Here is a 16,123-nt window from a genome sequence, read left to right on the forward strand (position 1 = left end):
CGCCTCTTCTGGCGTCAGCGCCGCCCCACCAGATTCTGGAGTGGAGGACCGGCCGGCCGGCCACAGCAGCGCCACCTCCCCCGCGCTCTGTCACCACTGTTGGGAGGGGAGAGAGAGACGTGTCCGTGGGCCCTCAGTCTGCTGGGGTCAGTGGCCGCTGGGGGCGCACCGTCCTTCTCCGAGGGGCTGCTCAGAGAGCACTAAACCCCTGCTTCAGTGTTTCCCAATTTTATTTGGCCGAGGAACCCTTTTCAGAATTTTGAGGAACCCCATGGCTAGTCAAGCAAAAAAAAAAAAAAAAAAAAAAAAAAAAAGGTAGGGCGCGGGGGAGGAGAGGGACCCACCAATTCATGAAAATCACATTCCTTCCCCAAGACACACACCCCCCATCTCCCTTCTGTGAGGCCTCAGCTGCTCTGTTCCCCTCCTCTCCATCACTTGCTATCTCCAGCCCTTATACTTGTCTCAACCTAATGAGAGTGAGGTGTGGGGTGGGAATGAGGGATTTGGGTGTGGGAAGGGGTGAGAAGTACAAGCTCTGGGAGGGAATTTGGATGCAGGAGAAGGGGCTGTTGGCTCAGGGAGGGGGCTCTAGGCTGGGGAGTGTTGGGTTCAGGTGGAAAGTTGGGGTGCTGAGCAAGCCAGGGCTTGTGCATGTGAGGGTGCAGGAGTTTGGGCTGGATATGTGAGGGACTCAGGGCAATAAGGTTGTGAGTATGATGGGCTCTCAAGTTGTGGTGGGAGAGGTCCAGGTTGGATATTAGGAAAACTATTTCACTAGGAGGGTAGTGAAGCACTGGAATGGGTTACCTAGGGAAGTAGTGGAGTCTCCATCCCTAGAGGTGTTTAAGTCTCGGCTTGACAAAGCCCTGGCCGGGTTGATATAATTGGAATTGGTCCTGCCTAGAGCAGGGGCCTGGACTTGATGACCTTCTGAGGTCTCTTCCAGTTCTATGGCTCAGGACACAGATTTGTGATGTGTGGATGGTGGAGGAATGTTGTGGCAGAAGACTGAGGATGTGGGGATGCAGGAGTTTGGGGATGTAAGAGGCTCAGGACGGGGATTCCAGTGTATGATAGGCTCAGATTTGGGGTCAGGTGGTGCAGGAGTGTTATGATGCTGCAGTGAAATGGGGATTTGGTCTCAATTGGGGGCTTGTTGGCCTGGCTTAATTTTTAAATAAAATATGTCAAACTCAAAAGGTTTTAGCATTGTCTTTAGATATGAGAGGGGTGAGGAACCTGTTTTGAGTCAAAGGTCACTGACCCACAGAAAAGTCAGTTGGGGCCACACAAGTGAGATGCAAAAAAACAAAAAAAAGCTCCTCCAAAACCCCCCCATGTCTCACTAATGTCCCAAATGTGCTGGTGAGGGTAGGGGACTGAGTGCTGGGGCTGAAGAGAGGGTGCTGCTGGGTGGAAGGATGCTGGCCCAGGTGGCAGGGTGCTGGGGTCACGTACATGGTCCTGCTGGGCACTAGGGTGACTGGCAGGATGCTGGGACAAGGAACAGGGTGCTGCTGGGTGCTAGCGTGGATGGCAGGGTGCTGGGGCTGGGGCCAGGGCCGGGGCGGTGCTGAGTCCTGGGGTGTGAGGCAAGGTGCTGGGGCCAGGGCGGTGTTAGGGTGGATGACAGGGCTGCAAAGGAGCGGGATTGGGATGGGGTGCAGGATCTGGGAGGGAGCTGGGGGGCAGAAGGGGACAAGGTCTGCGTGGTAGGTAGGGTGCTGAAGCAGGCTGGATGTAGGGTGTCTGGCTACAAGGGAGGGTGCGAGGAGGGGACTTGGGTAGGAGTTGGACCTCCCTGATCTGGCACCCTCTAGACCTGACTGGTCCCAGATGAGGATTTTTTGGACCAGGGGAGGTCATTTCAGGGCTCCTGGTTTCTCTCCCCCCCTCCCTTCCCAACTAGGCTTCTTTGCACCTCTATCCCCTGCAACTGAACTAAGCTGCCCACCCCTGCTGGTTCCCTGCACTTCCCCTGAAACCATCCCTCACAATCCAAGGGAGTGCAGCACCAGTTCCCTGCAGCCCCTCACAGCCAGCTGAGCTGCCTGTCTGTTCTGTATGCCCTCCCCCATCCACCTCAGCCCAGCTGAGCCCTGCACTGGTTCCCAGCATGCTTCCCCCACAGCACAGCTGAGACCAATTTCCCTGCACCTCCTCCAAGCCCCACAAAACTGCTGAGCCAAGAGCCGATTCCCTGTCCCTCCCTCCCCTTGAGTCTAGCCCCGGTTCCCAGCACTTCCCTCTGCCTGCAGTCAAACTGAGCTCTGAGCTCCACATACCCCCACCCCACCCTAACCCAGCTCCCCAGACCTCTCCACTCTGCAACCCAGCTGAGCTCAATTTCCCTGCACCTTCCCCCAAACCGTGTAGACATGCTGAGCCAGTGCTGATTTCCTGTCCTTGCCTTCCTCCCTCCCCTTGGCTGTGTCTACACTGGCACGATCTTGTGCCAAAGCGGCCGGTCTTGCACAAAAATTTGCTGCCTGTCTACACTGGCCGTGTGTTCTTGCGCAAGTACACTAACGTTCACATGTATGAAATCAGGGCTTCTTCCGCAAGAACTACGATGCTCCCACTCAGGAATAAGCCCTTTTGAGCAACTATTCTTGCGCAAGAGGCCAGTGTAGATAGGCAACATGAATTTCTTGAGCAAGAAAGCCCTATGGCTAAAATGGCCATCGGCACTTTTTTGGGCAAGAGAGTGTCCAAACTGCCATCGGTGCTCTTGTGCAAAAGCACAGCTCATACATGGAAGAGTGGATGTGTTCTTGTACAAGAACACTTGCCCAAGATATTCTTACGCAAGAAACAACCAGTGTAGACATAGCCTAAGAGAATTTTGTGTTGTGCACCAGTATTGAGTTCATATGGCTTGTTTGGATGTGCCACCCAAGTTATTAATAAATATTTTTAAACCTCTACCTTTTCCCTCTGCTGCCATGTCAGCTCCCCTGGTGCCTGCTGCCTCCCCACTCCTCACCCTCCTCTGCTGTCCTGACTCCTGCTCTTCTCACTGTTCTCAGCCCTCCTGCAACCTGCCTCCCTCTACCAGCCCTTCTCTCCTCCCTGTGCCCACTTCTCCAGTAGCCCCACTCTGATCATGTGAGCTACCCCTCCTCATCCCCTCTTCTAACGCCTCCCTCTACAAACCTGCCCTGCATCTCTCCTCTGATGGTGGTCCCTCCCCTGCAGGTACCCTTCTGCTTCACCCCCAGAATCGCTTGGCACCTGCACCTTCCCTTACCCCTGCACCCTCCTGGTGCCTCCCCCTTCGCTCCATTTTTCCCTGATGCCCACCCCTCAACACCCTCTGCCCCCATTCCCCTCATGCCCCTGTGCCCTCTCACATGACTTGCTCCATCCCAGCCTTCCTGATGCCCACCCCTTCTTTCAAGCCTTCTCCCAGCATCTCCCCTCACCCCTTTAGCCCCCAATGCCCTTACCCTCTCCTCTGCCAGCATCACCCTGTCCCCCCTCCCACTAACACCTCCCCTCCTGCCCGTTTCCTCATTGTCTGCGCTTGGCCCCCTGGCATTTGTCTCTCCTCCACCCCTGTCCCTTTGGTGCCTTCCCCTTCCCCTCCGCACAAGCACCTTCCTCTCCCAGCCCTTCCCCTTTCCCTCACCTCCCCTCTCTCTCCCCTTCTCCTTCCCTTCCCCCTCTCCCGTACCTTCTACCTTCTACTTTGTGGGGCCGGAGTCTGCGCTCTGTCCCCGGACTCCAAACCCGCAACTCAGCCATGCGGCACATCACAGCGCCCAGCAAGTTTAAAATCCCGCGCTGTGACGTTACGTGACGTCCGGGTGTCTCTCCACTCACTGGCAGCAGCAGCCAGCAAGGAAGAGCTCAAGGAAGGTTGGGCAGGGACGGGTCCGGGGACGGGGGAGAGACGCTCTGGGGCCGGGGTGGGAGGACACGCGCGGGGGGGTCGAGACCCGTTCCAGCTCCAAATATTGCTGGAGCGTGGGCACCACAAAACTCGCCGCCCACTCCTCTGCTGGCTAGCCGGCTCTCTCTCTCTCTTTTTCAGAGGGGGCGGGGGAGCGCTGGCTCCTCGCGGAACCCCTCGTTGTGCTCTGCAGAACCCCAGGGTTCCGCAGAGCACCAATTGGGAAACACTGCCCTACTTAAATCTGCGTCCAGGTAGCAACACTTCACTGAAATGTCTCTGCGAGTCTTAGTCCCTAGTGACTCAGCGCTGTGCTTCCAGCAGAGCATGGTATCTGATAAAGAGGGATTTTAAGGTTTGCATGGAAACATAAGTAGTGGAGTGTGGCGTTGTAAAGCTTAGAACTGCCTTGACATTTATGAAAAGAAGATACAGTAATAACGGCTACGTCTACACTGGCCCCTTTTCCGGAAAAGGGGCATGTAAATTTCACTAGTCGTCGTAGGGAAATCCGCGGGGGATTTAAATATCCCCCGCGGCATTTAAATAAAAGTAAAGTAAGAATAAGAGCCTCCGGAAAAGGGCACTTTTTCCGGAGGATCGGGGCCAGTCTAGACGCTCTTTTCCGGCTTTTTTAAAAGCCGGAAAAAAGCGGCGGACATTTTTATTTAAATGCCGCGGGGGATATTTAAATCCCCCGCGGATTTCCCTACGACGACTAGTGAAATTTACATGCCCCTTCCGGAAAAGGGGCCAGTGTAGACGTAGCCAACTTGTTTAACACGTGCCCACTTAACATGTTTTCGCAATAGCATGATTTTTTGGGGGGGAACGTTTTTTGAATAACACTACTGTCCCTGAAATAACACAAAAATAATCAAGTGGCAGACTACTTCGCACGGCAGTATAAGTTGGTGAAAACAGTGGTAATACGCATGAGCGAATGAATACACGTGGTCACAGCACTTCTCCGCTCACTCGTGTTTATCTTTGTGTTTTAACAAACAGCGGCAACTTGTGTTGCTAGTTATCTTGTGTTGCTAGATAGGTAATGTTGACGTTGATGACCCAGCACCAACAAAAAATTGACTTTGCCACCACCACTACCTGAAATGCAACTCCCACCTTTTTCATTATTTTTATTGGGAAAATTGACCCCACATAGCACATTTTCACTTAGCACGAACATTTTCAGAAACGCATCTGTAGTGTTAAATGAGGAATTACTGTACATTTGCTTTGATAGTTGACACTTTTATTATTCATGTTAGAGTCATGAGTTGATGAAAGTAGTTTGTCAAAAGTTAAGCTTTAGAGGACTAAAAAAGGTTTTACTGCTTTTTGCAGGTTTTACACGGCTACAGATTCATTAAAAGTAATTTATATTTGGCTTGGAGGTGTGAGTTCTGCCTAAGACTCTCAGGTACTACTTGATCTGCCTCCTCTTCTGTTTAAAGATAGAGCTGATTAGGCTCTGTCTAGACTGTTCCCCACTCTGGCACTTTGAGTGCACAAGGAGGGGGGCCATTAAGACACCTTAAAAATACTTTGCCTCTATAGGCTTCTGCTTAAAAGCTCCATAGATCTCCTAGCCATGGGAGGTAGTTGCCACCTTGTGAAACAAAAAAAAATGCCTGTCTTCTTGAACCCAGGAAGAACGCACTTGAACTTCTTCCAGAGGGGTACCCCCAAGCTCTTTTACCATGAGACAGCTTGGAAAAAAAGAGTGGGAAAAAAAACCCTGCAGTCTTAGGTAGCTGACCTCTCAGTCTTAGGCATGCATACATAGAACTTGTTACCTTCTAGGACACAGGAATAAAATCATCACCTTAAATAAAGGTGGTTTTATTAACAAAACAAAAACTTATACTTAAAGCATACTTGTTTGCTAGGTGTTACAGAGCAACTAAGAAAAGAATAGATCAGAGACACAAAGAAACATAGCTCTTTGGGCTGTAGCTTAAATGGTGAGTAGGGGAGGGAAGGCATGGATTCAAACAGAGAAGTTTAAGCAAAAAACCAAAACAAAGAAAATTACCCTGATCATGACTAAATACACGTTTTTCCTTATTTACTCACTATTGCTTCGTGGTTCAGTCCACTTCCATGCCCCTGAATTTCTTGGAGGTATGGTAGTCCTGCCTCAGTTTAATTTATTCTGTCTCCCAACTCTTGGCTTAACTGACACACACAAAGAAAGCAGGCAGGATATCTATATACAATTCAGATTTCAGTGTTGTATCCCATTGGCTCTTCTGGCTTTCTGCTAACACCCCTGCTAGCTACCTGAATTTAACTCTTTAGTCACCGGGTGCTGGCCAGCACTCCTTCTATCCATCACAGGTTTGATAGTCCTTTATTGATTGATTTAAATAATCACTAGAGGTGAAATCACTGATCATTAGGTCAAAGTGCTTAGATCTTCTGTGGGTCAGTGTTTCTGTGGAAGGGACTGTCCAGCCTGCATTGGCAAATAGAATGTCCCACTGAGGGCTAAAATTACTGAGAGCTGGGTTGAACCTCAAGAGACCAACTCACAGAGGTTATAGTGGCAGATGGCAGCAACAGATGATGACAGAGCCTACAACAATCAAGCAGTGGCATGAATGTTGCACAACAAACAGCAGTCAGAGCAAGTGGCTGGAGGAATGAGTGATGTGGATTCTTCCTCACACCCACAAGGATGGGAGATGAACTCATGTTAAAAGCATCTGTAAGCCCTGACCAAAGATGATAATTATGAATGTCTTCACTGTGAGGGAGGAAGGTCAAGCTTCATGGGCCAGAACTGGGTTGCAGGGGAAAGAAGTGGCTTGGTTCATTGCTGCTCCCCCTTCCCCGTAGTGCAGGAAACTGCTTACCTGGAGGCTTTCTGCTCTGCTCCCATTGACTGGAATCACAATCACTGGAGATGTGGGGCATAGTGCTTGGGAGCAGTGGAAGGCACAGAGCCAGATATGCACCCCCCCATCCTCTTCATGCTTGGACTTTGCACTTCCACCCCCCTCACACACACTCCTGCTGAGATCCTGCACCTCTATCTGCTCCTGTACCCTGCCTTTCTCCCAGACCCCTCACTCCCACTCTGCTCCTGCATCCAACCTTGCACCCAAACCCCACCACCCTCAGCCTGCTCCTGCACCCATTTTGTCATCAGGGGTGATTGGCTGATGGTCTGCAGAAAGGTTTGCATTGTGCGGGATAGGTTGTGGGTCAAAAAGTTTGAGAACCACTGTTCTAGCTTGTAGTATTAACACTATGTAAGAAACAGAATAAGATTGTATTGCAAATCATGCCATGCATTTTCTTGATAACTGTGGAAACTGGGTATATTGAATTTACTCTTTCCAAATGTCATCTATCTGACTACAATAAATATTTATAATTTGTAGGTTTTTCTGAAGTTTAACATTGTAATATGTTTTTCTAGATGCTAGAAAACTGATATTCTACATATCATTTTGTCCCTAGACAACTTGGGGCCATAGTTGGGTATGTGACTTGAGGATAAATATATATTACCTTTTATAATAGGTAGATCTTACTTTTTAATTAGGGATGCATTTTATTGAGGTTCACTAACTGTCTAATATTTCAGTATTTCAAATGTTCTTTCTACTATTGACATTTACATTTTAAGAAAAGTGAAGTTTCCTTTATTTTAATTTCAGTTTTTGATGATGAAGAAGAAAGCAAGCTATCATATACAGAGATTCATCAGGAGTACAAAGCTCTGGTGAGTATTATTCACCAATTGCACTTAATCTTGTAAGAAACTTGTATTGTAATTTTAAAATAAATATTTTAGGCAATGTATTACAAATTCAACCAAATATCCTGCAATCCTGGCAAAACATCCAAGTGCAACAAAGAATCTGCTCCCTTTCTAGGGTTGTAACTATATGCTTGTAACTTTTACAAAAACTGAAAGTAGCCATTTACAAAATCTAATAACTTTGCATTTTAAAAAAACATTGTGGCAGATTAAAGGAGCGTGAGAACTATCATGGGTGTGGGAAACCGGAACATAGATCTGGATATATTAATCAGCAGTAGTTAATTTAGTCAGGTGGGCTAAGGGCCCACTTTGAGAGAGCTGCAATCAGGCCACTCTGGTTTGTTTACTTAAGAGCTCTGCAGCCACGGAACTGCATGGTTCCCATTGGCTGCGGTTCACCATTTGCAGCCAACGGGAGCCTCAGGAAGCCTATTAGGAGCTTTCTCAAAGTGGGACGAACACTGTTTAGTCCAATCTCTTGTGTCTCACTGAGGCCGGTACCAGATGTGTCAGAGGAATATGTGAGAACTTAATAATAGACTAGGGATGTCAATGTGTAGATGACTATGTGGTTAACAAATAAGCCTGGTCTTATCGGTTAATCCTGTCAAATACACGCATTCCCTCCACCTTGCTGCTTCTGTATCAGAGGTAGCAAGGGAGAGAGGCTGGAGCCAGAGCTCCTCCCACTCCCATCTCCCCGCCACTGCTGCCTCTGATAGAGAAACATCAGTGTGGAGGGTGAGGAGGAGAAGGTGGGAACTGATAAGTTCTGGCTTGCCACATGTGCTGGCTCCACAGACTCCCACTGCTTCTGTAGGAGGCAGCAGGGAGAATGAGGAGCAGGCAGGAGCTGGTGCCGGGGTAGGGGGCTGGCTTAAAAGCTGGCTCCTCCCCAGCATTGGCCCCACAGTGCTGCCTTGCCTGTCTATCAGAGGCAGCAGCAAGGGGGAAGAGCCTCTGTCTACAAAAATATAAAGGAGACTGTCTGCAAAAATATAAAAATCACAACAGTAATGTATTGCAAATTAGTATAGTTTGTCAACTGAGTATAAAAGTTTGCTGACTTTTATGTCTGTGGGCTAGGATAAAAATTAGTAGAAGGTAAGATTAAATGTTTTGTAGGTTGAAAAACTACTAGAAAGTTATCTTAAGGAGATTGGAATTAATGAAGAGAAATTTCAAGAAGCATGTTCATCTCCTCTTGCAAAGTCACATACGTCACAGGTATGTTTTCCTTTATTTATAATATTATAGTCCATAGTACTGCCTGGAATTTAGTTGATAATCTGTTAATTTTCTATTTCCACTAATATCACATTTAAAGTATGAAATTTTGAAGTAGTTTTTGCACACAATTTTTCATTTTCTAAAATTCTATAATAAATTTACCCACCTGCATTTCTGGAATTAATTGTGACTAGCAAACTACTTCTGCAGTTTTAATGTAGATTTATAGTGTCATTTGAGGGCCACATATTTATATGTGGCATCAAAAACTTTTTATCAAAATGTGTTTCCTCTTGTAATAGATGGGAGGAGAGCTGGCCTCCTAAAGAGTTAAACTCAGGTAGTTAGGGTATTGTTGGCAGGGAGCCAGAAGAACTAAAGGGATACATGCTGACATTTTATATTGTAAATATATATCTGCAGACCGTCTGCTCTTTTGGAGAGTTAAGCTGGGAATTGAGAGAGACAGAATGATTTAAACCTAGGCAGGACTATCATGCCTCGAAAGAATTTGGGGTATGGGCGTGGACTGAATCAGGAAGGGATCATGAGTAAATCAAGGGGAAAAAATGTCTGTCTAGTCGTGATCAGGGTACTTTTCTTTGTTTTGGATTTTTTGGTCTAAACTTCTCTGTGTGAATCCATGTCTTCTCTCCGCCATTTGCTATTTTAAAGTTACTGCCCAAAGGACTATAGTTCTTTTTGTTCATTCCTAGTTGCTCTGTAACATCTAGCAACCAAGTATGCTTTATCAAGTATATCTTTCGTTTTGTTAATAAAAATCACTTTAAGGTGATGATTTGATTCTTTTTTTCTGGAAAGTAACAGTGGATTCTGTATTTGCCTGCCTGAGACTGGGCAATTAGCTACCAGAAACAGCAGCTTATTTTTCTGTTTTCTTTTTTTCAAGCTCTTTGGGGCAAAAGAGCTTAGGGTACCTCTGGGGGAGGAATTCAAGTGTTCTCCCCTATATTTTTAGGGTAAATCATTTGATGGTGGCAGCTTTTGTTTTTTTTCTCAGAGCCAGGCTATCTGAGACTGGGAGTTTTTAGAAGCAGAACCTGGAAGCAAAGGGATTTAAGGTCTTTGCGGGCCCCCACCTTATGCACTTGGAGTGCCAGAGTGGGGATCAGCCCTGACACCTGTGTTCTGTATTTTTTAATAAAATTAATTTTTAAATTGTATTAATTGCACAGTGCAAATGAATTAAAGTTAGCTATGTGATGGTTGATCAATCTCAACACCTCAAAATGAAGAAGGGGTACACAAATTGGAAGGCATTCAGAGAAGAGCAACCAAAAATTATAGGACAATGATGCGATTGTTTTTTTTCTCTTTTTGAATAAAGTTTAAAAAAAACCAAAAATTTCAGTTAGTGAAGTAATGGCTAAAGGGCTTGAAAGAGAGACAGAGCAGGTTTAAAGGCTGTGAACTCTTTAAGAAGGGAGAGGGCTTATTTAGAATGATATGGGATATTGAGACTAGAAATCCTTATTGCAAAGAGAAACTAACCAGGACAGTGTGATCTCGATCAATTTCCATAAATGTGTTTATAAAATAAGCTGGGAAGGGAAGATTGACTAGAGCTCCAGTTCTTCAAATCACTCAAGTGTCTACATAAATATAAAAACATATAGCTTTTAGACAAGTTTGGTATTGATAGCTAGCCAGCTTCTGCCGACAAGATTTTCCAATTAGAAAAAGAAAATCACTCTCACTGGTTTCTAATTATTTTGGACAGTTTCACATTATTTTACAGAGCTTCAAAATCAGATTCTGGGAAAGATCACCAAATTTTAGCACTCAGATTGAACTGTAGTATGGAGGAGTAAATGTTAGACATCTTATTCCTTTGTGCAGCCATGCAATAATGTGTTGGCTGTTGTCAGGACAAGGGCAGGGAATATGTTCAACATATTTCCTTTAAAAAAACAGATGAAGACCAAGATGGAAGTGGCTAGTGTTTATTTATGGCCTATCAGATTCTAGAGTCTTGTATACATTAGAAAAATTTAAGTGTTAGCCCTGTTGCAAGACTCTGCCATACCTTTTACCCACACATGCAAGTTGCTACAAAGTCACATCACTACTGCATCGTGATTACAGTAATGGTGTGGCACTTAACCATGAATCTGTCTTGCCAGTATAATTTTAAAATCCTCCTACCTAGTTTTCAGAGATAGTAGTAATGACTTAAAGCTCTTCCACTAGCCAAGAAGGAATGAGCATATGGACTCTGAGTGTTGTGGGGGGGGGGGGGAAATACTGAAGATGAAATCCTGACCCCACTAAAGTCACTGGGAATAAAACATGGAATCTAATTCCCGTACAATACAGAGCACTATCATAGTCCACTGGATAAACTAGCTTTTAATTTTTTTTCTTTGTCATTCTTAAATATTTGTCATGTCTGTAAGAGTTGGGTATAACTATTAAAATATTTATACATTTGACAGCATTACAGTCTCTCAAAACATAATGATGTTCAATTAAAAATATTAGGCTATGAAATTGCAATGAACTATACTGGGACTACCTTGGCATTTGTTTAGAGCTCCATTGGCTTCATTGGAATTCTGTGATAGTGTTGAAGTCCACCTGCAGTGGAGTTCATTGAAGGACTGGGCCCTCAATGTTGAATTAAGTCATTTAATATATTTTACTATACTGTACAGCTTGTAAACTGCATTTAGAAAACAGAAAATCATATATGACAGTGCTGAATTTTAAAGAGCATAAGACAAGAAAAGCTTTTTGTTTTCCATGTTTGTACTTGAATAGTTGCCTGTTTTTTTCCAGCGTTCTTGGCATTGTATCAACAATAGCTGTTTATTTCAGGAAATAACACACACAAATTCTAAATAGACACACTGTACAAATGTTGTCTTGTGGATAATACAGACTATTTAGTGTTTGGGCTATTTTGATTAAATGATCTTTTTTTTTTATTTCTGTAAGGCTTTTAATTAATTTTTAGATTTTTTCCCCCCCAAAAGGCCATTTTGCAACCAGTATTGGCAGCAGAAGATTTTAGATTATTTAAAGAAATGATGGTACAGAAAAACATTGAAATGCAGTTGCAAGCCATTAGAATCATTCAAGAAAGAAATGGTAAGAAATGGTAAATGACATTTTCATTCTCAGTTCATCTTTTCAGCTGTTTTGTGGATAACTCTATGGTCTACCCAGAGGTGAAAATAAACTGGTGTGCCACTCCAGCTAGAAGGAGCTGGCCAGTTGGGATGCTCCGATGCAGGAAGAGGCACAATGGTCTCCTGAAGACTGCTGTGGTAAGCAGCAGGTAGCCAGGCAGGTTAAAGGGACTGGCTGGGGATTCATCAGTCTGGAACTGCCCCAGCCCCAACCCCCTTTCATCTCTGGCTGCCATTTAGGGAGGGGAAGTGTCTCAGATTCCGTACCCCCCCCAAAATTTGTACCGGGACACTGCTTGCTGTTATTTCCCTTCCATCCCTCTTAGGATACAAGAGGAAAGCACTCAGCATCCATGCATGGATTCCTGTCCTCCTTGGCTAGGGTGAGGAGTAGGGATGTCATTGTGTAGCTGACTACATGATTAACTGATAAGCCTGGGCTTATCAGTTAAACTTGTCAACTACATGAATTTCCACTCTTTCCTCCCCCCTCCCCCATGCCTCTGTGTCAGAGGCAACAAGGGGTGGGGAGTGGGAGCTGGTGCCTGTGAGGAGCTGGCTTAAAAGCCAGCTCCCCACAAGCACCTGATCCACCTGTGTCTTCCACCCCCGTGCTGCTGCCTCTGATACAGAGGCAGGAGCGTGGGGGCAGGTAGGTTGGAGCCAATACGTGCGGGGAGCTGGCAAAGGATACAATAAAAAAAAATCCTTTGGTATATATGGTTGTGCCAATTTTCTTCCACTATTTGATCTGAGGAAGTGGGTCTGGCCCACGAAAGCTCATCACCTAATAAACCATCTTGTTAGTCTTTTAAGTGCTACGTAGTCCTGTTTTTTGTTTCAGCTACACCAGACTAACAAGGCTACATTTCTATCACTGTACTAATTTATGTGTGTTCTAGGTCCTTAGTATGGGAGATATTTATCCCATTCTGTATACTAGTTTTGAGGGCTATTTAGTAAGCTTGATCTGTACTTCAGTTACTAAACTATCATTTTCTGGTGCTGCATCTAAAACTGCAGGAGTTAAATATATGAGAGTTATGTTGTCACTGTTATTATCTATTGACTTTAACAACAATATAATTATACAGGCAGTCCCCGGGTTACGTACAAGATAGGGACTGTAGATTTGTTCTTAAGTTGAATCTGTGTGTAAGTCGGAACTGGCGTCCAGATTCAGCCGCTGCTGAATCTGACTGCCAGTTCTGACTTACATACAGAATCAACTTAAGAACCCCAAGCGTCCCCAAGTCAGCTGCTGCTGAAACTGAGCAGCAGCTGATTCCAGGAAGCCCGGGGCAGAGCAACTCTGCCTCTGGCTTCCTGTAGTCAGTGCTGGTCAGTTTCAGCAGCAGCTGACTTGGGGACGCCTGGGGCAGAGCAGCTGGGGTGCTGCTGGGTTGCTTCAGTAGCGCCGCACCTCGGCGCTACTGGACCAACCCAGCAGCACCCCATCTGCTCTGCCCCAGGCGTCCTGATTCAGCCGCTGCTGAAACTGACCAGCAGTGGCTGAATCAGGACGCCTGGGGCAGAGCAGCTGGGGTGCTGCCGGGTTGGTCCAGTAGCGCCCAGAGCGGCGCTGCGGGACCAACCGGCAGCGCCCCAGCTGCTCTGCCACAGGCGTCTGGAGAAAAGCCTAGTCTGCTGGGGGGGAAGGGGCGTACTAGCTGCGCCGCCCCCCCGCCCCCCAGCAGACCAAGATGCACCGCGGTCCCGCCGCCTGGGTCCTCCGCGGCTTTGCTCCCAGTCTCCCTGGTCTGCCGCAGACCAGGGAGACGGGGAGCAAAGCCTCTGAGGACGCCAGCAGCGGGACAGCCGCGGGGGTCTGGGCTGTCCCGCTGCCGGCTTCCCCCGAGGCTTTGCAAAGCCGCGGGGAAGCCGGCAGCGGAGCAGCCCAGGTGCGCCTGGGCTGCCTCGCTGCCCGAGCCCCTCCGCGTCTTCTGCTCCGCGTCTTCCTGGTCTGCAGACCAGGGAGACGCGGAGAAAGCCCCGGAGTACACGGGCGGCAGGACCGCGAGGTCCCGCAATCCGTGTCCTCCGGGGCGAGCCCCGTTTGTAACTGCGGATCCAACGTAAGTCGGATCCGCGTAAGTCGGGGACTGCCTGTATATATAAACTAATTTCAGTATAATATTGTCTGGAGACTTCAACTCTAGTATTTGATACAGTGAGTTTGAAACTTTCGTAGAGGTTTTGCAATTTTCCTCTTCCGTTTCAGTGTGTACAACAAAAGTGTGCATGTGTATAAATAAAGTATATAGTTTTTACAAGAAATAGTAAAATGGATATGACTGGGACATGGCTGAGCGGCCTAACTGTCAGAGCCAAGCCTAGAAATTAAAGCAGAGTCCAAGATGAGGACCATGGAACATTTGGAGGTATAGCCAATAGTTGAGCAGAGAGTCAGAGCCAGGGATTAGAAGCTGAATGCCCAAGCCAGTGGGGGCATTTGGAGACAGTTTGGATTGTCTATGTAAGCTGTTTCCTTTTTAAAACCAGCATAAAGGAGCCATGGTGGAACCCTGAATTGGGGATACATAGAAGGAAAAGTACCGATGGTATTCTGTGTGAATAACAGACTCAAACACATGGACATATATAATATACAAGAAATTCTATTAAAACATTAAGGTTGCAAAGTCAAGCACTTAAAAACAAGAAAACGCCAGAATTAAAGTTGCCTATGTAACCTTAATTTGACTCCCTTCTGAGTATGCATTATGACAGGAGAACTGACAGATTTGTTGGGTTCCCGGGGCAATGTGGGTGGGGGGACAGCTCTGTGCTCCCAGAAGGGGCAGGGCCTCAGGCAGAATGGGCAGGGCTGGGTAGCCAGCCTTCAGCACTGCCTGGAATATGCCACGTTGCATCCCCACCCTCAGTCAGCCCTCAGAGCCATCCGGAGTATGCCACGAGGCACGCTGGCAGTGCTTTAAAGGATCTAGGGCTCCAAGAGTTTTTGAATCCCCAGTCCCTGAGGCAATTGCATTATAATTGTATTTACATGATCATAAATTATTTTTTTCCACCGGACCCTTGCCTCATTTAGTGTAGAGTGTGGATAGTGCTCATTGAATAAATAGCTCTCAAATATTTCTTTTTATTGTCATTCAGTTGTGTGGCCAAATGCCTTATTTACTGCACATTATCCAAATTTTCTACTGAATGCAGAGTTCCTCATGGGTGGTTTTATACTACTCATCAACATAAAACTTGAGTACCTTTCAGGTGAGGGATAATTACCTAACCGTAATTGTGCTTCCCTCAGGATCTTTCTGATAAGATTCCCATTCATCCATCCATCTCCACTCTTCAAAATTTGGGGATTTTATCATTTTGTGGGTTTTTTTTTCCTTACTGTAATAGTTTTAGTCTGGGAGAAAAAAATTACTTTGATTGGCTTTGCACTTGGGAGCATCAGAACTGGTTGGAATCGTTGTTGAGGCAGCAGCATTTATAGCCTGCAGGAAATGGTATAGAATAATAGAGAGTCTAGGTCATGGTCTACCAGCTATAGCTGCCCTGGGGGGAGGGAGGGGGACGGGATGACACGACAGTCCTTCGGAGCTTTGAGAATTCTGCCAATCTCATACTGGGGAAGTTGATATCCAAACTTTTAGAATCTTTTTTGAAACATATCTTCTGAAATGCAGAATTTAATGTTTAGTAATTTTCCCATATTTTTCTCTCTTTGGTTGAAGAATGCATGCAAAATGGAGTCCATTTTCTTTGAGCCACACATTCATTTTTGCTATTTTTTATAGGTGTGCTACCTGACTGTTTGACAGATGGTTCTGATGTGTTCACTGAAATTGAACAACAAGAAATGAAAATACTCCGAGAGGTTCTTAGGTAATGAGAAGTCGTCTCCTACTTAATATTTATGGAAGTAGATATACATGGATTTTCCTGAGACATTTTATTTGGGCATTTCCTTAATTTTCTATGTGGCATATATATTCTTCAACATGTGTCAGTGTGGATCTTGCTATAAGTGTGCATGTGCCATATGTTCAAGCTTGGAATCTTTTGCACCTCCATGTCCAATGGGGCTGTGTCTCC

The 16,123-nt window shown here is 46.1% G+C and overlaps 1 protein-coding gene across 3 annotated transcripts in view; it reads left to right on the top strand.

Annotated features, from left to right (window-relative positions):
* Window positions 1–16,123, top strand: part of CFAP36 (cilia and flagella associated protein 36) — a 56,881-nt gene that overhangs the window by 425 nt on the left and 40,333 nt on the right. For 2 of the 3 annotated variants that reach the window (XM_075925507.2, XM_075925508.2), the window contains exons 2-5: window positions 7,570–7,634; window positions 8,802–8,903; window positions 11,903–12,017; window positions 15,826–15,913. In XM_075925507.2, the coding sequence (XP_075781622.2) occupies window positions 7,570–7,634; window positions 8,802–8,903; window positions 11,903–12,017; window positions 15,826–15,913 (370 nt within the window). Of the gene's footprint in view, window positions 1–7,569; window positions 7,635–8,801; window positions 8,904–11,883; window positions 12,018–15,825; window positions 15,914–16,123 lie in introns of all 3 variants that reach the window. The other variant, XM_089777518.1, reaches the window with a different exon arrangement.

Source organism: Pelodiscus sinensis, chromosome 3 (genome assembly GCF_052426305.1).
Source record: "Pelodiscus sinensis isolate ZL-2025 chromosome 3, ASM5242630v1, whole genome shotgun sequence".
Lineage (NCBI taxonomy): Eukaryota > Metazoa > Chordata > Testudines > Trionychidae > Pelodiscus > Pelodiscus sinensis.